This window comes from Acinonyx jubatus, chromosome C1, assembly GCF_027475565.1.
Source record: "Acinonyx jubatus isolate Ajub_Pintada_27869175 chromosome C1, VMU_Ajub_asm_v1.0, whole genome shotgun sequence".
Lineage (NCBI taxonomy): Eukaryota > Metazoa > Chordata > Mammalia > Carnivora > Felidae > Acinonyx > Acinonyx jubatus.
The window spans coordinates 7,227,809-7,253,848 of record NC_069381.1 but is presented as its reverse complement, the minus strand read 5'-3'; the positions used below and the strand labels follow the sequence as shown (position 1 = coordinate 7,253,848).

General features: G+C 40.3%; 1 protein-coding gene and 1 pseudogene across 11 annotated transcripts in view; one reads left to right on the top strand and one right to left on the bottom strand.

The window, feature by feature from the left end:
• The window catches only part of KIF1B (kinesin family member 1B), a 143,947-nt gene that overhangs the window by 102,395 nt on the left and 15,512 nt on the right, over positions 1–26,040 (bottom strand). For all 11 annotated transcript variants that reach the window (XM_027060460.2, XM_027060462.2, XM_053206953.1 and 8 more), the window contains exons 2-4: positions 24,853–25,033; positions 2,409–2,485; positions 1,472–1,651 (exon numbers count right to left, since the gene is read on the bottom strand). In XM_027060460.2, coding sequence (XP_026916261.1) covers positions 1,472–1,651; positions 2,409–2,485; positions 24,853–24,958 — 363 coding nt within the window. In that variant the 5' untranslated portion in view covers positions 24,959–25,033. The remainder of the gene's footprint in view (positions 1–1,471; positions 1,652–2,408; positions 2,486–24,852; positions 25,034–26,040) is intronic.
• On the top strand, positions 7,443–8,081 carry LOC106984912 (transmembrane protein 126A-like; annotated as a pseudogene).

Sequence of the window (26,040 nt, the reverse complement as noted above, 5' to 3'; positions counted from 1 at the left end):
AAGGGCGCCTGGGTGGTTCAGTTGGTTAAGCATCTGACTTCCGCTCAGGTCGTGATCTCACAGTTTGTGAGTTCGAGGCCAGCATCGTTGTGTTCCAGCCCCGCTTCGGGTGAGCACAAGCCCTACTTCAGGTGTGCTTGAGCCCCACATTGGGTGAACATGAGCTCGTCCCCTCCCCTCTCTTTCTCTCCCCCCCCCCCCACCCTTCGTTGGATTCTCTCTCTCTCTCTCTCTCTCTCTCTCTCAGTCTCTCGCTCACTTGCATCCCCTCTCTCTCTCAAAAAAAAAAAAAGAAAGAAAGAAAAATGCAATTAGGAAAATGAAATTAAATGAAAGAAGAGGAGAAGAGGAAAGGAAAGGAAAGGAAAGGAAAGGAAAGGAAAGGAAAGGAAAGGAAAGGAAAGGAAAGGAGGAAAGAGAAAAGAGAAAAATGAAAAAAGAAACAACAACATCTACCTCTTAGGGTCAAGTGAGGAGGATTAGATAAGCTAATGTCTGTGAAACACTTGGACCAGTACTTGGCACATGGTGAGCGCTACCTAATGTCTTCTCCAATTAGTACTGTAATTGCTATTCCTGTATATAAAGAAGGAAAATTCCCAAGTATGTCTTCATATTGACATGTATTTTTCACAGAAAAAAATATGCTAGTATGTTCAATTTTTTCTGAAAAATTCTTGACGTTTACTGATAGTGAAGCATTTCAATTATACAGCTGAATTTAAAATTATGCTCCAATAATCCATTAGAAAAAGTAGCTACTGCTCTCTTATGATATTTTGTTCTCAGAATACAGAGATGAGTCACACTAGGCCTGTATTTTAAAAAACACTTTAAAATTAATTCCAAATATCACCAATAAATGCAAACCAACCATATTTTTCTTATTACCAAAAGAAGTTCCTTCTAAATACCTGGGTTACAACTCTTCTCCATTCCGAACAATACAAGGCCAAAGACACTGCTCTTAAGAATTCCCAGACCGTTCAAGCTTAAAGTGTTAGCATTAAATTAGTAAGATAAAAGGAAAATATCTCTGAGAAGGCAATCAAAAAACAAAAATAATCTCATGCTTACGAGGTGATCTATATATGGGACTTGGGGGCGGGGGAATCAGACCAGCAACAACACTGGTGTCCCCAGGACTCAGAACAGAGCATGGCACATACTACCACTTTTTTTTAAGAAGCTGGTAACACGGGTCAGGAGATACAATAACCAGACGTGGGGGTACAGCAAAATCTTTACAGAACGTCAACTTCCCCGCCTTTAAAGACGGACATGTATACACATCAGTCTTTTTCCACCAGACTGTTAGTTACTTTGAGAGAAGGGGACCAGTGATTTATTTTTGTGCCTCACATACAATAGTCCCTGAATAAGTGTCTGCTAAGTAAAAATAACTATTATAGCAACTGAAGACTAAGAGTAATAATAAACAGAGGTCTTTTGTCATTTTTTGCTTCTTTACCTGTGGAATGATGCCAGCCTGGCTTTCTTCTTGTTTACCCATCATTGTATAAGATTTCCCAGCACCAGTCTGCCCGTAGGCAAAAATACAGACATTATAGCCCTCAAAGGCATGTAAGAGCATTTCCTTTCCAATGTCATTGTACACGCGGTTTTGAGATGCAAAACAGGGATCTTCAGGCTGGAAAGATTAAAAGGAGAAATCAATGGCATTTTATTTGTACACTTTCCTATGTTTATTTGATTACTTCTATAATAAATCAAAAGTGTCTGGAATCTCAACAGTCACCTAAAATGTATTATAAAATTTCTTAGTTCCTCCAACACAGTTTATTTTTCTCTTATTAAACACACACACAACCACAGTCATCCAGGTCACAGCCACACGTAAAAACACCTACATGAAATTACCTCACTTGATTACATTTCACTTTCCATAATCTTAAAAGTATTACTCTTCCATTCATAGAAGCTGCAAGAACGTTTTCTTAAATGGAAAATGGGACTGAAAGATCAAAGGTCAAGTCCATATATAGAAATACTCCTCTGCACTCACTCCAGGTGGTGTGGCTATTTCTCAATAAACCCAGCTCCCAGTGACAAGCGTCGACCCCCCTTCACAGGCCCCTTCCCTTGGCCAGCAGGCTTTGTCAGGAGTTTGAAACCTTTCCTACTCCAACACAAAACAGAAGAGGAAAACCAAAAAAACCAGGAAAAACATGTAATGAACAGTTGCAGAAGCAAGCTCTAGTTGAGGAACAATTCCCAGGAGCCTGCAAGACTGGGGGTCCTTTACCAAGTAAGGGAACTGCAAAGGGCCCCGCTCTCTCCGTTTCCTGGGTGTTGGGCATCTTTGCTTTCCCTGTGGACCTTCGAGCGCTTTCACAACTGCTCCCGGCCTGCCCCGCTCTATTGCGCCGCACCCCGAGTATACGCACCGAGGTGTGCGACCAGTAGGAGTAGTCGAAACTGAAGGACTTTGGAGCTTCCTTTGGGTTCTTTGGGTTAATAATACCTAGAGAATGAAAATGATTTGATTTGATAAGTCACTCAGTTACATTTTCTTTAGTTCAACATGATGTTATGTTGTAAATTCAAAACACCCAAATCAGGAAATTCATACTACTGAATCCGAACATGGAAATACAAAAATTTTTTTAAAAATCACATCTTTAATAGGTAGGATCTGTCCACAGAACTTAAAAGAATCAGACCAACAACATTAACCGGGTGCCACCAGGATTTAGAACACAGCCTGGCATACAGTAGGTGCTCACGAAATATTCAAAATTTGGAAATGGGCCACATTACTATTTCAAGGTACTTCATAAAGCTTAAAATATTTCAATACATCAGAAATAAAAATTAGAAAATTACTGAATCGATCCAACTACTACCTGAAATGAACTCTTTTTAAAGACCTTATTATTACTTTAGAAAAGCATTTGATAATGAAAGACAGTCTTTTTGCTGAAATCCACAGTTGATAATCAAGTATGCGTGTACATGTGTGTATTACGTATGTATACAGTAGAACCACACACCACAAATCTTCTGTAGAATGTTACAGAAAGCAAAATTACTTCTTGACTGCAAAGCACGAAGCCTTACTGCCGACAGTGAAAATATTTCTCGAGTGATTAATCCAGTCACACTCTACTTTGGGGACTGACTGAATGCTGAAGTTTCGCCTCTCTTCCTTTCTCTTACATACAAAGCTTCAGCGTCTCATATTTCACATGGAATAGAATCTTTCTAACATGTGGTCACGAAATCTCCTCAAAGACCAGACATCTCAACCAATCTGCTTCTCTGGAAGGCATGGCCACATCCCAGGCTATCAGTGAGATCAGGATTAAAAATAAATCTGTCCAGGGCAGCTGCTGCTCAGGACATAAATAGCAACAGTTGCTACGGTGCTTAGTTCTCTCTCGCGCTGGATTCCACTGGGTATGGCCACACAACTTATGTTCAAACCTCAAATGCTGACGGAGTATTAATAAGGCTCACACTGCACATAATCATGTGACAAGCAGACATAGTTCTAGAAAGAACATCTCCCCACACACAAATGGCAACCTAAGCAAAGAAGTGTGCTTCTAACCAAAAGGCACTAGGGACAAGATTTAAATAATAGCCAACACTCATGGAGCACTTACTCTAAGCTCTAAGACCTTTCTGTGTACTAACCTATTTCATCCTCCCAGCCACTAAAGCACATAGAGGTTTCATTACTGCCACCGTATAGATAGAGACACTACTATCACAAAGAGGTTAAATAACTTACCCAAGGCTATATATAGAGCTAGCTAGTGGCAATCCAGGATGTGGACTTTAACTCCAGAGCCCACACTCTTAGCCAAGGCACCCGTCATCTAAAGGCTATTCCCTACATGTATCAACTGTCATGGTAGACACAGGCATTTTTATGCGTACACATACTTCACGTGTGCGTGTATGTGTATGCACATAATCACCCCCCCCAAATTACATCACAGACATTGCTCAAAACTCTCCTTACCCATTTAAAACTAGGAATTATGAGGATTACAGTTCCTAAAAGATGAAAGACTACACACAAACTCTACCAAGAAAACGGAAATCAGTGTCATGTGAACCAGATTCAGGTTTCAGGGGCTCAGCAATAAAGACAATGACGAGACACAGGATATGACCTCTGAAGCAGTCTTCACCACTCAAAAACATGGTTAAAATAAACACTTTGTAACCTATAGGAAATGTGCTGTCATAAAACTTCATTAAAAAAAAAATTTTTTTTTAATGTTTATTTGAGAGAGAGAGAGACCAAAAGCAAGTGGCGGAGGAGCAGAGAGAGAGAGAGAGAGAGAGAGAGAGAGAGAGAGGAACACAAAATCCGAAGCAGGTTCCAGGCTCCGAACTGTCAGCACAGAGCCAGAAACGGGGCTCGAACCCACAAACCGTGAGATCACGACCTGAGCCGAAGCCTGACGCTTAACTGACTGAGCCACCCAGGCACCCCCGTCATAAAAACTTTTAAGCCATACTTCAGTCTTTTAGCTACTCATTGGTGGTACTGATTCTGCCAAGAACACTTAAGGGCTGGTTTTCAATCCTACCTCTTTGTTCTCCCTAGTAAAGAAAAAGAAACAGTACACCAGTGAGTAACTTCCTTGATTCACTTGAAATCCTTTTCCTCAAGATTCCCTTCTTCCGGATCTTTGAAACTTCTGAAACTAATAGTTTCCTAACTTACAGATTTGAAACCATGCTGCCTTTTAAGTAACTGCTTGTATGCAGACAAAACCCTTTTTAATAAGGGTTTTTAATAAGTAAATCAAAATATAATTTTAAAGGGCTATTTGCATTACAGTTATGTTAAGCAAGATGAAATTATCCACAATATTTTTTAAAATATTTAATTCCTAAATGAAAGATATTTACAGAAGACACTTCAGAACAACGTAAAACTCAATGCTGTTGTTACCTGTTTGAGAGGGTAGTGTAAGCAGAGAGCCCCAGAAGGCATGGATAATTTCTATGTTAACTGGGTAGTAGTTAAAGGATAGTTTGTTTTACATTATTCTTTTTTTCTTTTTTTTTTAGAAAATACACTTTTATTTTTATTTTTTTTTATTTTTCAATATATGAAATTTATTGTCAAATTGGTTTCCATACAACACCCAGTGCTCATCCCAAAAGGTGCCCTCCTCAATACCCATCACCCACCCTCCCCTCCCTCCCACCCCCCATCAACCCTCAGTTTGTTCTCAGTTTTTAAGAGTCTCTTATGCTTTGGCTCTCTCCCACTCTAACCTCTTTTTTTTTTTTTTTCCTTCCCCTCCCCCATGGGTTTCTGTTAAGTTTCTCAGGATCCACATAAGAGTGAAAACATATGGTATCTGTCTTTCTCTGTATGGCTTATTTCACTTAGCATCACACTCTCCAGTTCCATCCACGTTGCTACAAAGGGCCATATTTCGTTCTTTCTCATTGCCATGTAGTACTCCATTGTGTATATAAACCACAATTTCTTTATCCATTCATCAGTTGATGGACATTTAGGCTCTTTCCATAATTTGGCTATTGTTGAGAGTGCTGCTATAAACATTGGGTGTTTTATATTATTCTTATATTTATATATGCTTTGTACCGTCTTGAATATAGGAAGTGTTCCTAATAAAAAATTTTGGAACTCCCAACTCTACAAATGAAAAGAAAAAACTGTTATAAAGATAAAATATCAGAGGGCACCTGGGTAGCTCAGTTGGTTGAGCATCCGACTTCAGCTCAGGTCATGATCTTGCAGTTGGTGAGTTCAAGCTCCACGTCAGGCTCTGTGCTGACAGCTCAGAGCCTGGAGCCTGCTTCAGATTCTGTGTCTCCCTCTCTTTCTGGTGTGTCCCCCACCCCCGCCACTCATGCTCTGTCTTTCTCAAAAATAAACATTAAAAAAAAAAAGATAAAATATCGGGGGGCATGTGGGTGGCTCAGTCAAACATCCAACTTCAGCTCAGGCCATGATCTCACAGTTCGTGAGTTTGAGCCCAACGTCAGGCTCTCTTCTCTGCTGTCAGCACAGAGCCCGCTTCAGACCCTCTGCCCCCCACCTCTGTCCCTCCCCTCCTCTCAAAAATAAATAAACATTAAAAAAAAAAACAGACTTCCGAAATTATTTAAAAAAAGAAACTACTTGGGTACCTGGGTGGCTCAGTCACTTAAGCACTGGACTCTTGATTTCCATTCAGGTCATGATCTCACAGCTCATAAGAAGACTGAGCCCCGAGCTGAACTCTGTGCTGACAGCAGGGAGCCTACTTGGGATTCTCTCTCCCTCTCTCTCCACACCTCCCCCACTCACGCTCTCTCATGCTCTCTCTCAGAATAAACTTAAAAAACATTTTTTTAAGTTTTTTTAAAAAAAAGATAAAGTATCAATGACAGCACTTGACCTCATCAGAGGTCCATGAACTCCACCATTACTTTCACAGTGAACTAATAATATGTTCTCAATGTGCCAAAGGTTTTTTTCTTTCTGAATTAGTAACAGTTGAGATCTAACTTACTTCCTTTAACCCAATTAAGAAACAGGATGTTTCAACATTAATAAAAGGGGGGAGGGATAACACAGTACATATAATGGAAAGGGAATGGGATTTGGATCAAAAGACGGTTTAGAATATGTTAATATTCTAAATACATGACAGACCCTTAATATTTAGAATTTTTTTGTCACCTTGGGTATTGCTGCACTTTTGAGTCCGCCCTAAAACTGAGATCATACCTAGTTCACAGGATTAAATGAGTAAAGCAATATACAAATGCTAATTTTGAAAAACAGGTATTTTATCTTGTTTTTCACTCGGTGTTTTAGTGGATACAGTCCATAGTCCTTACACCAAAGTTAGGAAAGTTCATTCACTAATTGATAAAATAAGCTAAAGCAGAACATAAGAATTCTATTTCTCGCCAAGAATCAAAACTACGTTGGGGTTCTTTACCTGTGCCACCAAATCTCAGGTGTTCCTACCACATTATAAATCCCCTTCAATATATGGACTGCGTCTTGTGGATCCTCTGCACCAAACACACATTCAGATGCATGTCCCTCCGTTTGTCATGTATAATTTTAATTTCATTAAATCCCATACCATTTTTAGAAGCATAAAAAGAAAAAGAAGAATAGTACACACCTGTGCAGATTACACATAAAGTATCAGTTCATTTTATCAACTTCCACAGAAAAAACACAGAATTGTATTACCAAAAGATTAGGCACTATTTAACACAGTGTAAGAATGGAATAAGAATAATTAATAATTACTTAATGCTATCAATAGTAATTCATAATATCTTCAACATATAAATTATTTTCACTGCTGACCCGAGTCACGGGTCAGCCAAAGATGGCTGCGTTCAGGCTAGTTGAGCAAAGGTTGGAGTGAACCCCAGCATGCAGAGGAGGGTTGTGAGCAGAGAGCATAAGGCTCAAGATGAAAAATCGTGAACCAGATGATAACTGTCAAGGAAGATTTAATTTTCAATATCATAACCAGAAAAATTAACCACCTCCCAGAAGCAGAAAGGAATCTATTTGAACATGGATCAGTTTATATCGGACTTAATGCTGCTCTCTGTGGTCTAATAGCAAATAGTCTTTTTCGACGCATCTTAAACGTGACACAGGCTTGTATAGCTGCTGGCTTACCAATGGCAGTGATCCCATTTTTGACTGCGCATGCATCTTACAAAGGTTTTGCAAATCTACCTTTGAATACAGGTGATTTGAATTGTGAAACCTGTACCATAACACAGGGTGGACGGGTTGGTCTTGTTTTTGGTGGTCTGTACCCTGTTTTCTTGGCTATACCTGTGAATGGTGGCCTAGCAGCCAGGTATGAGTCAGCCCTGCTACCAGAAAAAGGAAACAACTTACTGGACTAGAATTTCTAAGCTCGTCTTTAGAAAGATGTTATTTCCCATTTTGCTCCAGACCATGTTTGCAGCATACCTTGGATCTAGACAATATAAGTTAGTTATAAAGGCTCTTCAGTTACCTGAACCTGGCCTAGAAATTCAGTGATTGTTAAACAACTTTGTACACAAAAATAAAACGGTAATGTATGAATAAATGTCTAGTGTATAAATAAAATAAATAAATAAGTAAATAAAAATAAACTATTTTCACCAATGTAAACGCTGCTACAAACGCAGCATGCCTGCCAGGGTCACATGTCAACAGTGTGCAGGCTTTGTTTAGGATAAATCATCTTTTTTTTTTTTTTTTTTTAAGAAATGGATCCCAGGAATATTTTGAGGGCTAGAGTCAGAACGTAACTCTTTTAAATGCTGTACACCTCATATTGTTTTATTTTCTATAAAATCACCTTTCATGCCACTTTTCAAGGCCCCTTTTAAGCAACTTCCACACCTCAGGCCTCCCCTCCTATGAAGACTTCTCCGGACACACAGTATACTCCAGACCTGGACCTACCTCCACAAGCAACTTTTCACAGATGACCTCAAGAAGCATCTCCGGGCGCCTGAGTGGCTCAGTCGGTTGAGCATCCAACTTCAGCTCAGGTCATGATCTCGCTATTCATGGGTTCCAGCCCTGCATCAGGCTCTGTGCTGACAGCTCAGAACCTGGAGCCTGCTTCGGATTCTGTGTCTCCCTCTCTCTGCTCCTCCCCCACTCAGGCTCTGTCTCTGTCTCTCTCTCAAAAATAAAGAAACATTTAAAAAAAAAAAAAAAAGAATCATCTCCAACTTTCTTCTCTTAACACCCTACATCTGATCTATCCTGTCAGCTCTACTTTCAAGATGAATCCAGAATCCCATGGCTTCTCCAGCTCCACCGTTACCACCCTGGTCCAAACTACTGCCTCCTTCACCAGAAGACAGCAGTAATTCCTAACAAGGCTCCCGGCTTCCCCTCCCCCCTCCCCCCAAGCCCCTGGAGAGTCTTATCCCCACACTGCAAACGGTGGTCCTTTTCTCAGACTAACCCAGATCACATCCACGACACGCCTCTGGTGAGCATTCCGATGGGGTCCCAGCATACACTGAACAAAACTCTACTCTCCCTCTGAGCTCCTGTCCAGCTACTGGAGTGATTCACCCCCTACTCCAGCCCCACTGCCCTTCTTACTGAAGATATACCTTCACTTCAGGGCCTCTGAACTTTGGCTCTACCAGGAGTGCCACTCGCCCAGGTGTGTGAACAGCCCACCCCCTAACTTCATACAGGTCTCTGCTCACATGGCACCATATCAGATGGCCCTTTTCTGGGCGTGCCTTCACTCTCCATCTGCTTTCCCTGCCTTACTTGTCTTCACTGCACTCCTGACTACCTGACTTATTACGAGTCACTGGGATGCAGGTTCCATGACACCAGAACTTCTGTTTCATCCACTGCTATATTCCAGTTCCGAGGAGAGCACCTGCCACATAGTAGATTCTCAATATATACCCAAAGACCCAATGACTATGTTAGTCTTATCTTTCCTTACAGATTGTCACTCCTTTGTAGCTGGAAACCATGACTCCTCTTTCTGTGTCACTCACTGTGCTGACTTCATAAGTAGCTGATGCTTGTATGTGGACTGGTACATAGCTCTCTCTACACAACTTGCTTCCTGAGTCTTTTCTTCCTGAGCAGCCAACTTACTCACCTTCTGGCAAGAAACATTAATCTCTGGGAGAGGAGGAATCTAAATTCCAATCTCAGGAGTAGAAATACAACTTTCAGGAAACAGCAGTAATAGGTAAACAGGGGACAGGAGAAAAGATGACCAGGTTTTAAACAGGAAGATATGTTGATGGAGGTCACCAGGAAGGTCAAGGATAAAGGAAAATATAATGGAGGCAGGAAGAGTGGGGTAGGTGTTGGAAATCCCTCTCCTTCTCCAGGTGTTGAGAACTGTGTCTTACAGTATACATGTCACAGGAAATATGGACTTTCATATCAGACAGAGGGTACCTTACCATTCAAATTTATTGCTGTAAAATTTTCTCCAGTGTCCTACATATAAAAGGCTTGCCCAGCCTAAGGATTCTTATGTGGGTGTGAAACAGATTCTTGACCTCACACACAAGACACACACCCAAGAGGCAGTGCCATATGATAAACACCAACAGACATAAATAAATGCTAATATTCTCAGTACTCATCTTCCCAAGCACTTCCTCTGAAACATACATTCCATCAGAAGGGTGAGGTACACTGGCTGAGTCACTGGTGAATAGATCATAACTACATCTAGGTGCATCAAAGATCTTCAACAAAACACTGTTAGATGGCATCCACCTGAACAAGTTCATTTTCCTGATCTTTCTGCCTGTCTTTGAACAGTCCCTGCCCCTTTGCCTTCTACACTTTTACTCATTGTGCTCAGCTTTCCAAATCTCCCAGGTTGGCTAGAAATGACGCTAGTTTCCATGCTAACGTTAATCTTTCCCCAAAGAAGCATTATTGCAAAAGATCCCAAGACCCTAGTTTAAGAAAAGAAAACTTAAACAGCACTTTCATTCATTGGGCATATTTACTGAGCACAAAACATATTTATTAAGCACAAACTATGTGCCAGGCACTGTGCTGGGGATAAAATGGCAAACAAACAAGTTATTTCTGCCCTTCTAGGGCTAATAGCCAATGGAGAAGAAAGACATACAATCACATAAAATAAATACATGCTCTCAAATTATAGTAAGAGCCATGCTAGACAAGCATGGGGTCCTATAAGAACACATAAACAGGTAAACTCTGATGTGATAAAACAGAGAAGGCTGGGCTGAAGGATAAAGGAGATGACTAAGGAAAGTGCAGAGATAACAACAGCTAACACTTACTAAATGCTTACTATGTTCCAAACACTGGGCTAAATAAAGCATTACATGTATTCACTCATTTAATCCTTATGATAACCTTACGAAGTAGATACTATTATCTTCTCCATTTTATATTTGGAGCACCAGAGAAGAAGGCGCTTGTCCCAGGTCAGGGCCTAGACTAAAGTTTGGAACATCTGGCTCCAAGGCTCCAAACCACTGGGCAATATGCATCCCAAGTCAGAGAGAACTGTGTTAGGAAACCCTGGGGCAAAAAGAAACATGTGGCATCCAGATTCCAGTTTGGCTGGTATGGCTCAAGTGTAGTGAACAACAAAGGGTTAGCAGCACTGAAATCTCAGAATCAAACCACAGATGGACCTCAAGGAGCTGGTGAACCCCTGAGCAATCAGAAGCCACTGGACTGACTTGACTACAGCATGGAGAGTGGATTGGAGGAAGGCATGAGTGGAAGTATGGAGACCAATTACACAGAACACAACCACCACTGCAGGATGTTTGGGAAATTTTGCCATTTACATAACAACTCCCATGAGAACTGCATTTGGCATCAGAAATCCCTAAGTTCCACGATGTAGCATTTGTGGGGGCAGGGAGACAGAAGGGTCCATTCTGAGATCAAAAACATTACGTCTCTTCATCCAAAACTGAATTTTATCTTACAATATGACCCAATGTTTGGGGTGCCTGGGTGGCTCAGTTGGTTAAGGGTCTGACTCTTGGTTTCGGCTCAGGTCATACTCTCACAGTTCATGAGACTGAGCCCCACATCAGGCTCTGTGCTGACAGCGAGCAGCCTACTTGGGATTCTCTCTCTCTCTTTCTCTCTTCCCCTCCCCTCACTCACACTCCCTCATTCTCTCAAAATGAATAAACTTAAATATCTACGTGTGTGTGTATATATATATATATATATACATATATATATGTATATACATATATATATGTATATATATATAACATATACATATATATATGTGTGTATATATATATATATATATATATATAACCCAACAGTCAATGATCAAAACACAAGCTGACCTAGAAAATATTTTTAGAAGACGTTTTCAAGGATTTTAGCAATGAAGGAAATGGAATAGTATAGAGGCTTTAACATACCCCTCTATGTATCCATTATTATCCATCTATAACTTGGGCATATAACAAATTATTTATGCCTCAATTTTCTTACCCGTAAATGGGTACAATATTTCCTATTTTATAGAACTGTTGTGAAGATTAATGACTAGTCCATGTTGAAAATTCTAACACAAAGCAAATGTTCAAAATATTCCTTCATTTAACAAATACTTGAGTACCTACTATGCCCAGACGTTAAGCATCTAGTGAAAACCAGTCCCTTATCTTCAAGCTTACATTTTAATTCAGAAGTCAGATAATAAACTAAAAGAGACAGTATGACCTGGGTAAAACAAAAGAGAGGAGATATAAGGTGACGGTGGAGGTGGCAGGGGTGGCTCTTTCAGTAAAAGTGGGCAGATTGCCACCTCTGAGAAGGTAATATTTGAGCAGGGACTGTAGTGACATTTAAGGAAAAGCAAGACCACCAGAGTAGCCAGAAAAAAGGAAGTAATAATGAGACGCCAAATCAGATAGCTAGCCAGAGGCCAAATGCTGTGGCCCTGTGGCCAAGGCGAAGATGTTTAGTTACATTCCAGAAGTGACAGGAAGCCAATGAAGGATCTGAAGCACAGAGGTGACGTGCTCTGATTTACATTTCCAAACAGGACTCTGGCTACTGTATGGAACAAAGAAGCTACTGCAGTACTGGCTCTCACTACAGAAGAACAGGGTTCAGGACACAATGTGAAGGCAGAAGAGACAGGCCTTACCGATGGACCGCAGGTGGTCTGTAAGAAAGAGAGAGGGGGCCAGAGCGACGCCGACATTTGGTCTGACAAACTGAAAAGAATAGGTGAGAAAGAGCCACTTGAGGTGCACAGGGAAGAGAAAACACCAGTTCTGCTGAGGACATGGTAAGTTTAAGACTTCTTAGGCTTTCAAGTAGGGTTAGGTTGGCAGCTGAGTGGACAAGTCCAGAGATCTACACAGAGGTTAGTCCAGACTGCAGAAATGAATTGGGGAGTCATCATCACCTCATAAAACTTAAAGCCTTGACCCTGAATGAATGAAATCACTTAGGGGTCCCTCTTCTCTGGAGACAGAGGAGAGATCAAAGAAAAGAGACAGAATCCCTGTGCGCTTTGAACACAGGAAGTGAGGAAGAAGGCAGAATGGCCTGTGAGGGAGGAAGGCAATAGAGAGAACCTGGGGACCAAGAGACAAGACAGAAATGATCCAAGGAGGAAGTCAAGCTACGCCACCATTCATTATTACCATGCTTTTATTACCACAACCATTTCTGGCCCCACAGGAGGAATGAGTCCCCGTTCGGGTGATCTCCTGACTTCCCGAATAACTCGTTCTGCTCACCCTCACCTCTGTGCCTGAGCCCCGTTCATCCAGATCTCAGCTGGTTTCAAGGCTGTCTTCTGTAAGTCCCCTTCACAGGTTAGAAAGGCAGCTTCAGCACTGAAGTCTGAGTGGATCCCGCCCCCAGGATCTTGCATTTCTCTCTCCCTAGGCCTTGCACGCCTTTCCCCTTTGTCCTCACACTTTTTATTCCTCATGCTGTAGCCCAGCTACCTTCAGAGAGCCGGAGAAGAGTGAGAAACAGGACAGCCTCTTTCATGGGAAGGCTTACGTGATGACCCTTATCCAAGATACATGGAAATGCCTTTAAGATGGTTACCACAAAATGTCCTATAGGTTGTAGTTTGTTGATGGACCATAAGACCATCTTCTCTTTCTTAGAGACCCTTCCAGTTGAAATGGGCCTCACAAAGTCTTCTGTTAAGTCCTCCAACTTGACCCCTTTTTTCCTTTGCTTTCTTCCCAACTTTGTTACTGCAGCATTAAGAAACAGGAACAATGTTTTAATTACTAAGCCATAGAAAACAAGGCAGTCAAAACAAGATTGGTACTTAAAAGCCTTTATATTCTCCAGAATAAATTTGTTTATCTAATATTTCAAAGTCTCTATGTAGCAATTATACTGTTGTTGGCAAACTATTAAAGATCTTGCCTGCAACTACAATTAACTTATCATTGTGGCAACACTGTAACTTTATATTAACTTTTCGAACACAGCAATGTTTCGGCTTGTTAAAAATCCCAGTGACGGGGCGCCTGGGTGGCTCAGTCGGTTAAGCGTCCGACTTCGGCTCAGGTCATGATCTCACGGTCCGTGAGTTCGAGCCCCGCGTCAGGCTCTGTGCTGACTGCTCAGAGCCTGGAGCCTGTTTCAGATTCTGTGTCTCCCTCTCTCTCTGCCCCTCCCCTGTTCATGCTCTGTCTCTCTCTGTCTCAAAAATAAATAAACGTTAAAAAAAAAAAAATCCCAGTGACATCTTCAGTACAAACTTCCTCTTCCAAAATATACCCAAAATATGAGGAATACTGCACAAAATAAAGCCATTTGGTACAACATTTATATTCCCAAACCATAAAACCACAACCCATAAGCAGCTCCCTCCTCTACTCAGAATAACATATTTCCAAAATATATTAAAATGGTATAAAAGCATATTGCCAGAAAGTAGAATTGAGAAGATCTATAATCACAAAGTTCCTTAATCATTTAAAATAACAAACTTAGATTCCAAATCCTATAAACAATATAAACATACTTACTACATGTGTTCACTATTCAATCCCGGGGTAGTAAAAATAAATATAAAACGGGAAAAAACAAAACTCTACCAACTCTGTAATGTCACAGTGCCATCCTCAACTGGATATAAAATAAATATGCTAGCTATAATAAACATTTTTTAAGATTTTATGGTTTTTAAAGTAATTTCTCTATACCCAAAATGGGGCTCAAACTCACAAACCCGAGATCAAGACGTGCATGCTCCCAAGACTGAGCCAGCCAGGCACCCAAGTCGTAATAAACATTAAACAAGCCCCCGACTGACATCTCTTCTGCCCTTCTACGCAAATGCTCAATGACTGGGAAAGGAGATGCTCCGGAAGGCCTAGCTCTCGCTCAGTCCAAACGGCACAAAGACGGCGGAAGTAATTATAATGCCCTGTTATTCACAACTACCTTGCGGCAAGAACGGCATCAAAATAAATTTTCATGTAACAGTTAAGGTCAAATTACACATAAACCGAACTTCTACACAGAATAATAAAACTGAGGATTTTGAGAGGCAGTATGTGCTGCAGAGAGGTTAAGAATGAGGTTCCGGAATCAAACAACTCAATTTCATTCCCTAGTTCTCCCAAGTTCTGGATGTGCGACCCCAGATCAGTCATCTGTGAAATGGGGAAAATAGGAATCTCTGCCCTAGGATTATTGTGAGGACTGCATGAGGTAAAATCTGTAAGTGCCTGATTGTGGCTGGCACAGCTGAAGTGTTTATTACTGCTTTTGTTGTTGTTAATTACTAACCATGGTTTGGTTTTTTTCCCCAATAAAAAGCATTGAAAAAGCTGCTTTTGTTCTTCCCTTCACCCGTTTTGCCTCCTCAAGTTTATCCACAGTTATAAAATGAACTCTTGGTATCAGACCAGGAGAACGTCACAAGGAAACAGCAAATGGAGCTCAACCACTCACATAGCTTCTGCTAACTCTAGCCATACAGTCTTCTGGTCTGCCCAAACAAAAAGGCTTCCCAGACATTCCCTACCTCTCCAGGCCCTACTCCTCAATTATTCACAGGTCTCTCGATGCTTTCATAAGAGTCAGAGTACTGTGATATTTATCTCTAAGGCTCTGAGAGCCTGGTGGCCTGGTGGCCTCCCAGCCTATGCCTGCTGAATAACAAAAACTTAATTTCCTGTAGTTGCTCTCAAAAACCTAATTCCGTGTTTCTTACTCCTACCGCCGGGATGTCCAGAGCATTCATCCCTAAGCAATACAACTAAGAACTGTTTTTGGCCTACTGGAAATGATTTTGATAAGATAAGCAACTGTTAATATACTACCAAAAATTAAATCTAAGTACCTACCTTGCCTACCGTACAAGCAGACGGAGGAGGTAGCAGGCCCTTCCCCGGTCTCACGAACAGCTCTCCAGACTTTGCTAGCTCCCATCACAGCACTTCACGCTTCACTGGGCAACCACCAAAAGCAATCAGCACCATGTTATCAGCATGGACTTTTAAAAATGAACTCCAAAACATCTCTGGAGAATTGCAAAGAAGGCATTTAAAAAGGAAAGAAAGGAAAATAAAAGAAGAGAAAAGCCTGGGCATGGTTGCTCTCCCTTTTGGAAAAAAACATCAAATGCACCTATAAGGGCCACATGAAATAGTTTAGATTTAATTAAGGCAACCTCAAAAGTCCAGAACAATCAGATGCAAAGCAGCCAAGAATGAGGACTAAGTCTCCTACAAGACTTCAGCTGGTCTTCTCTGCCCTGTTTGGAATCCAGATGGTAGATTTTTTAGGTCACTGAAGATGTTTAAATCATAAAACATAATAAAAAGCAGTCGCAAATACACAATACCAAAGGCCTCCTCCAACCTGGAGATAGGTGCAATTGTTTCCGCCTTTAAATTTATATTCCCATTGAAAATAACAATTTAGGTACCAAAACTAACTACAAAAAAAATTTTTTTAAGAAATAACTTTTCAAACACTATCCTATGCAGCATACCAGATTCCACTGGATCCTCACCAACAACCCTGGGATATTAGGGTGAGGAGGCACTTGCAACATTTCCACTGACTAAATGAAAAACTTTAGGCTCAAGTGTCTGATCACAGAGAAGGAGCTAAATAATGTACAATTTACAAACACAATCAAATCCGTGTAGCCACTAAGATCACATTCTTGCAGAATACGTGGGGAAATGTACCCAATATGCTACTAAGTAAAAGACCAGATGCTTGACAAAGGGAGAAGGGAGGTCAATGAACAGACTTTAGCTTTTATTCTGAATGAAATGGGAAATACCTTACAGTTTTGACGGGAAAAAAAATCCAACTTCGATTCTAAAAGGATTGCACTTGCTGCTCTATTGAGAAAAGAGGGCTAGAGGACAGAGGTTAAAGCCTCAAGACTTGCTAGGAGGTTACCGCGGCAGCGGCTCCAGAGGTAAGAGTGGTCTGGGTACCGTCTGAGACAGGGCCCACAGGCCTTTCTGATGGAGACAGTGCAGGAGAGAAATCAAGGATGGCTGCATGATTTTTGCCCTGAGCAAGCCACAAAGACAATTTCCACCGAGTGGAAGGAGGAGAGTGCAGGGAAGCAGGACTGAAGAGAACACACTCGGAGTTCAGTTTTGGACGCGTCAAGTTTGAAATGTTTATCAGACAGGAGAGATGCCAGGTAAACGGCTGCACACGCTGCCTTCAAAAACAATTCCTTCCCCACCTGTGTGGGGCTTACACTTTTCTTACAGCAGGCCTAAGAAGCAGTTTTAAAGCTCAAGTGTGTGATAACAGGGGATTAGCTAAAGAAATTACGGTGTACTAATATACCAGAATACTGAACAGCCATTACAATCATGTTCTTGAAGAATACTTAAAAGAATGTGCTCAATAAATTAATGATAGATTCACTCATCTCATCTAAAAGAGGGTACATTCCAGGGATACACTCCAGAATGTCAGTTTAGTTAAGTTGCCACATGGGAAGTCACTGTGTCAGATGTAGAAGAAAAGACAAAGTACGTTTTGGGCCCGAGGGAAAGGAACGCAAAAGCTGCCTTCAAAACTACGAGGGGGCAGAAGAGGGGTCAGGTGCACAGCAAAGTCAGGGGCCAGCAGACAGAGCTAGATTTAGAAGGCTAGCCTCAAAATTCATCTAAAAGTCGTTCTAAAGGACACACTCAGTTTCCACCAACTCCAGCTGAGTAAATATAGTATTACTTCCGGGCACTCCTACTCCCCCAGCCCCAACACACACACGCACGCACACGCACACGCACACCCCGCACCCCCCTCCAGCTGTAGCTCCAACTCCCAACTAGAGGAAAAGTGTTTCATTTCAAAACTTTAAAAACGTTTCCATGCCACTGGCACCCAAGTTGATTTCAATATATTTTACTGAACTCTGCTTCCAGCACCACATAAGTCTCGTCTTCTTGCTGACCTTCTAGCAGTCCAGTAACTAAACGAGCTATGGACAGGTAACTTAAAAAGGAAACGTTCCTCTCCTTGGAAGAAGAGAGTGACAAACGTCTAGAGGACTTCAGAAAGAGGGGGCGGGAGACAAATTTCATGGGCTTGTGCCCATCATACGATACACCCCGGTCACTGACATTGAGAGGCATGGGTATACAGTAGCTCTATGTGCAAGGTGAAGACTTTGTTTTTTCCCTTTGTTTGTATGCTCTTCCAATTACTTAGTATACATATAGTAGAGAGAGTCATTAAATATATAAATGTATCAAAGGTACAAGCTGCAACAACAGAACAAAACCCCAGGTAGCCGCCAGACAGCTCTAGAACATGATTCTCACCCCTGCAGTGCCACTGTGTCCTCCCAGATCTCTGTGCCCACCACCTCATCTCTGAGGCATGCTGAATTTTGTCATCATTGCCTTACTTTTCTTCACAGTTTTACCCATGCGTTTGTAGGGCATAAAGGATATAGAGAACAGCTTTGTATGTTTTTGAGATTTACATAAATACACCCATTTCTTTCGCGACTTGCTTGTACAGCTACCATTTGCTTATAATCTGTGTGTGTGTGAACAGTAATTCTCTGTGGTGTTCTATTTTGTGTAAGTGTACCGTGATTTATTTACCCATCCCCCTGTTGATGGATGCTGGGTTGTTTCCAGTTTTTTTCTCTAAGGAAAACTAGTGCCATTAAGAGTTTAAGTGCCCCAATCTTCAGCAGTTTCAGTGACTCGATGAAATGCACCACACCGGCAGCAGGCCACAGAGACCTGACAGGACTGGGCACGAGTGAGCCAGGGAGTTCACAGAATGCATGCTGACAAAGGGTGTGTCTCAAAATACGGAGCATTCCCTCTGCAAGGCTAGAGCACACGGTGTGCAGGGGAAGTGCTGCCGAGCTGGCCTCGTCCTGCAGCCCCAGCCACACTGCGAAGCACTCCGGATGCTGCGCTACAGAGCTTGCGGCTTATCCCAGAAAAGACTTCAGGAGAATTCACCCTGATCGTAGGTTACAAAAGGCATTCAGATTTAAAAGAATTCCTTTCAAAAGCCTTCCTTTCTAAACCTCTGCTTTGTCCCCTGCTCCATCCCAAATTTCCATTAATGGACATGAAGTCATTCTCCGTACCAGTTGTGATGTGCAGCATTCCACTTTGAAATGTACATGTGTGAATGAAAAAGCCTTTAAAAATGTACCATGTTAGCAATTAATGGCGGGGGCGGGGGGCGGGGGGGGGGACAGGGTCCCTTGTACCCCACTAAGATTTGGGTACTGAAAAACAAAGAAGACCCCAAGCAACGAAGACTGATAAATACATAAAGGAGACTGACCAAAGGGCTAGCTACAGACAGATTCCTGTGGTTAAAGGCAAAGCAAAAGTATTATAATTTAATACCTAAAGGACCATGTGAGAACCAGCTTTACCTACCCTCCTGTTTTTCAGCAGGGAATTAATGCAGTTTCAAAGTCTTCAGATTTACCATAAATGTGAGCAGTTCAACTATTAATTTTCCCCCACTTTCCTTTTTAGGAGCAATTAGACAGACATACACACACACACACACACACACACACACACACACACAGCTTCCAAAGTGGGAAAACTTGGAATTTAACAGGATATTATTAAACAAAATGTCAAGGCAGTAACATTTATCTGTGCCATGGAAAATATTCCCTCTGAGACCAGAAAGTGCTTAAATAAAACTGCTACTACTCAGCTTTCAGATCTGGCACATTCCCTAAAGTACTCTTCACCCTCTTCTACTTTTTCATAAGAGACCTTATGGCAGGAACATTCCACTGCATTCCGTGTGCAATCAGCTATAATCCCTGTGAGCAACAGTCCAGGCCAGCTTGCCAGCACAGCAGTCTTTTAATGCAGCTAACACATGTGGCTATAGCAAATTCATTTCATTTTTTTCAACAAAATGCAAGCTTTCTCCCATTCTTAAGCCCAACTTTTTTTTTTTTTAAATAAGCCACTAATGCTTTCTAATGGAGCAAGTAGTTTGCTTAAAATCTCTCACATAAAAACTGCGTGGATCACATTTTAGCCAAACTGCTAAGAAACTGCCATAGAAAACTGAAAACAGAAATAGCAAACAGTAGCAGAAAACTGAAACCACCAAAAATCCTGGAGGAAAAGTCTCACTCAATTAATTAGTTTTCCAAGAACAAACACCTTTCAAAGGAACCAAAATTACCCCAAAACTGCTAAGCCACAGCAAAGTAAGTATTTAGCTAGAAAACCAACTCTACTTCTTCCAAGGCTGATTCATCAAATGAGGATTTCTGCCTCAGTAGACTAATGTTAACTTCAAAGTCACAAACTTCTCCTGCTGTGTGCAGAGAGGCACGTGTCATCGCCAGAAGAGGGTCAGGAATACCATACGTGGTTATAACACTATTAAATTCTGATACCCTGCAAGTTTGAAATTTTCCCTGAACATGCTGGGTGTTTAGTTTAAATCTCACTTACTCCACAAGGTCCAGTTGAAATGCCCCATCATCTACGTACCTTACATGTGCCCTTTGCCAAACTCACATCTGCACGTTTTAAAACCCCTACTTATGGCAATTATCACTTTGATCACTTTGACTCTGTACTGAGCTTCTTTCGGTATGTCTGTGTCTTCCACCACAAACTTTTGAAGCCTCTTTAGGGACAAGATCCTACGTATGGTACATATAACTGCTTCCTGCAGACTCACCTTATAGCAAACTCTCAAAAGAGAAAGGAAAAGAAAGGGTAAGGCAGAGCAGAGCCACTCAGTTTGCTGTGTACAACGGTTTTGAACCAAGTATGATGGAAAACCCTTTGGTAGTTCAGCACTGTGCTTAACATGGTCCATAGGTTGGTTGTCATGTGACCGGTACAAGGTACCCAGGCCTATCATAACCAAATTATTACTTTTAATAAAAACCATTTCTTCATTACTATTTTGTCAAAAGATACCTCAATATATTCAATAATTCTGGAGAGATTTTTGTGGGAGATCAGCAAGAATGAGTGAATAGAACTTAGATCCTCACAAACCATAAAATTTACGGTCCTATCCTCAAAAGGTGCACCACCAGAGATCTTATTTTCTCCTCAGTTTGCTACCTACTACAAGTGAAAACATAGTACATTCTCCAGCCAGAGTGAATATCATATTCGGACAATTTTATTTTTCCCCCTAAACTGACAGTATTTTCTATACAATCAAAATAAAAAGGTCAAAAAGAGAGTTATATATCTTAGAAACAATGAGCTCGAACACTCATATTTTATTACCCGTTAATAATTTCTTAGTGAGCTTTTAATCCTTATGATCAAAAAAATAACAAAGTCTGAAAAATCTAGCAGACCCAGATCTACTTCTCAAACTATCCAGAACTACAGAAAATCCTTTTCATTTTACAACATACTCTTAATAGTTTTATTCTCCTAGATAGTCAATTGAGCACTTTTTTGATATTCTATTTAGTACTCAGCATACCCATTATACATATAGTAGATACCTACTAATACATAAAACTTTATTAACTTATACAGATATTTTTTCATGTTTAAATCTCAAAGGAAACAACTCTTACAAATGAGCTATATTATTCAGGTATTTAAAACATACACTGCTGGGGGAAGGGGTGAGAAAATAAACAAAACACTAATCAGTGAAGACTGAAATATAAGCTACTATTATACCTTATCACTAATTAAAAGGGTAAAAAGCTATCTTAGAAAAAGATGCTGTTTGCACTCTCTCCGGAAGGAAAGGAAAGGAAACACAAGTGGCTTCTAGGGAGGGGAACTGGTTGACTACATGATGGGTCAGAGGAAGTGTTTACACTTGTATATTCTTTGTACCTTGTGAATTTTATACCATGTGAATGAATGTTTTATGGAGTCACAAAAAGAAAAAACTCAGGAGAAATTAATACAATGCTATTTGACTTTGACAATGAATATAAACTTACAACCAATCTATAAAATGAGTTGTCATCAAGAAAAAAAAAAACCACGAGTATCATTCTTTCTACTAATAAAACGTTTTCATTTATTTTTGTTATATAATTAATTGATTTTCGTATTTCATGAATATGGCCTTCTAATACTCATGTTCTTTCTTTTTTTTTAAGTTTATTATTTATTTATTTGGGGAGGGAGAGAGACTGAGCATGTGCACAAGAGGGGGAGGGGCAGAGAGACTCCCAAGCAGGCTCCGAGCTATCACCACAGAGCCCAAGGAGGACCTTTATCTCTTGAACCATGAGAGCAGGACCTGAGCCGAAATCAAGAGTTGGATGCTTAATTGACTGAGCCACCTAGCTGTCCCCAATACTAATTTTCTACTTAAAAGTTTGTAGTAAGATTTTTAGGGTGCCTGGGTGGCTCAGTCAGTTAAGCATCCGACTCTTGATTTCAGCTCAGGACGTGATCTCATAGTTGGTGGGATGGGCCCCACCTTGGGCTCTGCACTAACAGTGCAAAGCCTGCTTGGGATTCTCTCTCTCCCTCTCTCTCTCTGCCATTCCTTTGCTCATGCACTTTCTCTCAGAATAAATAAATGTAAAAAACAAATGGTTAATAATAAAAAAATTAACACTCTTTAAAAAAAAAAAAAAGAAAGAAAGTAGCAACAGACACTGGGGACACTGGTGACTTCTCCTGGATAGTTCAGTATGTAAAACATATCACAGAGAAAAGTAGTTCTTTTTAGGATCAATTCTGGCTCCTGACCCAGGACTTCCTAAAGCCCACCTTCTAAAAGAACTAAATGATTATACCAGCATTTTCAGAGGCAACACCAACAGCCAAAAATGCCTCCAAACTAAGTTACAATTAAATACATTTTTCAGAGAGAAACAAGAGCTCAATAATCAGGATTCAGTATGTTCACTTCAGCAGTACATATACTAAAACTAAACTGATACAAATTAGTATGGCCTCTGTGCAAAGATTTATATATTGTGTAGAACTTAATTCTTTTTTTTAAAAATTTTTTTTTCAATGTTTATTTATTTTTGAGACAGAGAGAGACAGAGCATGAACGGGGGAGGGGCAGAGAGAGAGGGAGACACAGAATCTGAAACAGGCTCCAGTCTCTGAGCTGTCAGCACAGAGCCTGACGCAGGGCTCAAACTCACAAACTGCAAGATCATGACCTGAGCTGAAGTCAGATGCTTAACCGACTGAGCCACCCAGGTGCCCCTATATATTGTGTAGAACTTAATTCTTAAAATGAAGCATGAATAATACCATAGCTTAAATGAGTGGCATTTAGAACATAAACACTTGTTCTCTAGTTCAGTTATAAATCTAGCTCAAATTTTAAGAAAGGAGCAAATCATCAATATTGACCTTTTTTAAAAAACTTGAAATATAATTTACATACCCTACAAAGTTCACCCATTTAAAGTGTACAATTCAGTAGTAAATTTTGCATCTTTTTCTTTTACAATTACTCATAGGATATAATTCATACTCTAGCATCTTTTAAAAATATCTAATAAAAAGGCAAACTCATAGTAACAGAGAACAGAGGCTAGGGATGGGGTCGAAGGTGAGATATTCATTAAAAAATACACACTTTTAGTCATGAAATGAATAAGTTCTAGAGACTTAACATGCAGCATAGTGACTATAGTTCATAATAATGTACCGTATACTTAAAATTTGCTGAGAAATAGATCTCAAGTGTTTTCACCACACACACACACACACACACACAAAGGTAATTATGAGAGGTGATAGATACGTTAATTACTTTGGACTGTGGTAATCATTTTGCAATGTATGCATATATCAAAACATCACGTTGTACACCTTAAATATATAATTTTATTCCCCACTGGTAGAATTCTCTACAGAGAACACTGGCAAATGGCCCACACATAGAGGAGATCAGAATGGTTTCCCCAACAACTAGGCATTAACTTGTGTGTCCAGAAGACCTATGATTCTGCTTTATCACAAAGTTGTAGGTTTTAAGACAGTAGAACCTACCAGTATTTTGAGTAACAATTTGCCTACAGATCCATATCAATTAATTATTAATCCAAGTACAAAATAAACCAGCTTAAGTCATTTTTCACCTAAGCAATTACATATAAAGAAGTTCAAAAGTAATGACTTCAATTTCAATAATAGATAATTTTATTTGTAAAAAAATTATAAACAAATGATTACTGATAATTTTAGGAATAAATTTGTGAGTTTATTACCAACTGTAGCTATATCTGTTGTTCAACTCAAAGAATCACTGTAAGGAAGGAGAGTAAGTTTTAAGACCATCTTGGCAAGGTCAAGTGCCATTTAAAATGAAGAAAGAAAAATAATCTTAGAGCCTCAATAGATACATTTCACATCATGGTTAAGTATAAATCACTGCAAACACCTTTATTATCATTAAGATTTCAACTTAAGGGGCGCCTGAGTGGCTCAGTTGGTTGAGCGATTGACTTCAGCTCAGGTCACGATCTTATGGTTCATGGGTTCGAGCCCCATGTCAGACTCTGTGCTGACAGCTTGGAGCCTGGAGCCTGCTTCCAATTCTGTGTCTTCCTCTCTCTCTGTCCCTCCCCTGCTTGCGCTCTCTCTCTCTCTCTCTCTCTCTCTCTCTCTCTCTCAAAAATAAGATTAAAAAAATATTTTAACTTAATAACTCTAGCTAAATTAGTTGCATTTTCCAGGGATTTCTCAATTGTAAAGAACAAAAGAAATAGTCCATATTTAAATATACGAAAGCAAAAATCACAGGGCGAAGCACTTAGTGGATCATTCAGAATAGCAAAGTCCAAAGTGTTAATACCCAAATATTCATTTATTCTGTTCACATTAAGAAGGGAAGAGAGAAAGGATAGGAAGGTGAGATATAATTGATAGAACACAACATGTACTCACTGGTCGAGTTGCCTTGCATCTGAATGATGCACTTGGACTCTTTGCTGGTCTCTCGAGAATTGAAGGGCCGAACCCGCACAGCCACCTTCACTGAGGCTCCCGACATTCTGATGGTCTTGTTATATATATGCAGTCCAGAAATAAAATATCAAATCTTCTTTTGAAGTTATGTGCAAGTTTCCTTCAAAAAGAAAACAATTCCACAAAGGTAGTCAGAATCAAAGGAAGCATGGGCTAACGTGAGCCTAAGGGCTACTCTTGTACATCTTTGTACTATTTTTTTTTAAATTTGTGTTTATTTACATTTGGGGGGGGGGGGAGCGGCAGAGAGAGAGGGAGTCACAGAACCCAAAGCAGGCTCCAGGCTCTGAGCTGTTAGCACAGAGCCTGATGTGGGGCTCAAACTCATGGACCGTGAGATCATGGCCTGAGCCAAAGTCGGAAGCTCAACTGACTGGGTCACCCAGGCGCCCCAATCTTTGTACTATTTCTATTTCCCTTTCTAAAAACCTCATCCCTTTTCATCCTGTAGATCTTATATGCTCAAAATTTTCCAAAATAGAAAATTAAACACCTAAGTTTATTTTCCTATTCAACTATCTCTTTCTCATACCTAAAAAGTCCCTAAACTTAATAATAAAAAATACATAACTACAAAATAACGGGCCTCTTTCTTGCTCTCTGTTTTTCTGGATCTTCAGTAATGTATGAAAAACACAAATGTTTATCTGTTAAAGAGAGTTCCTTACACAAGTAACTTCCCATCTGCAAAACCACTTATTATCTTCCTTTAAAGAAACGCTCTGAACTTCCTATACACTAATTACACTGTGAAACATTCAGTTACATGATATATAATTAAACAGCAAAGGATAACGATAAGCTCTGGCCAGCTCTTTCAACTTCTAAGTATCTCGGGATTCCTTTAATTTTCACGTGTATCTCATTTGACCCTTACAACCATCCTGTACAATAAGGAGAGAAGTTTCCAAGAGACCCAGGTTCTACCCTCTAATATTCTAGTGACTCATGGTAAAATCAAATCACTACATTTCACTACTGAATGAAGCCATAGGAAAAAATGTGGACATTTTTCAGAGGCATAGTTTCCCTCCCAACAGAACAAAACAAACATTATTCTGTGAAAAGAACCCACGTAAGTAATTTCCACAAGAGACAACAGATCTC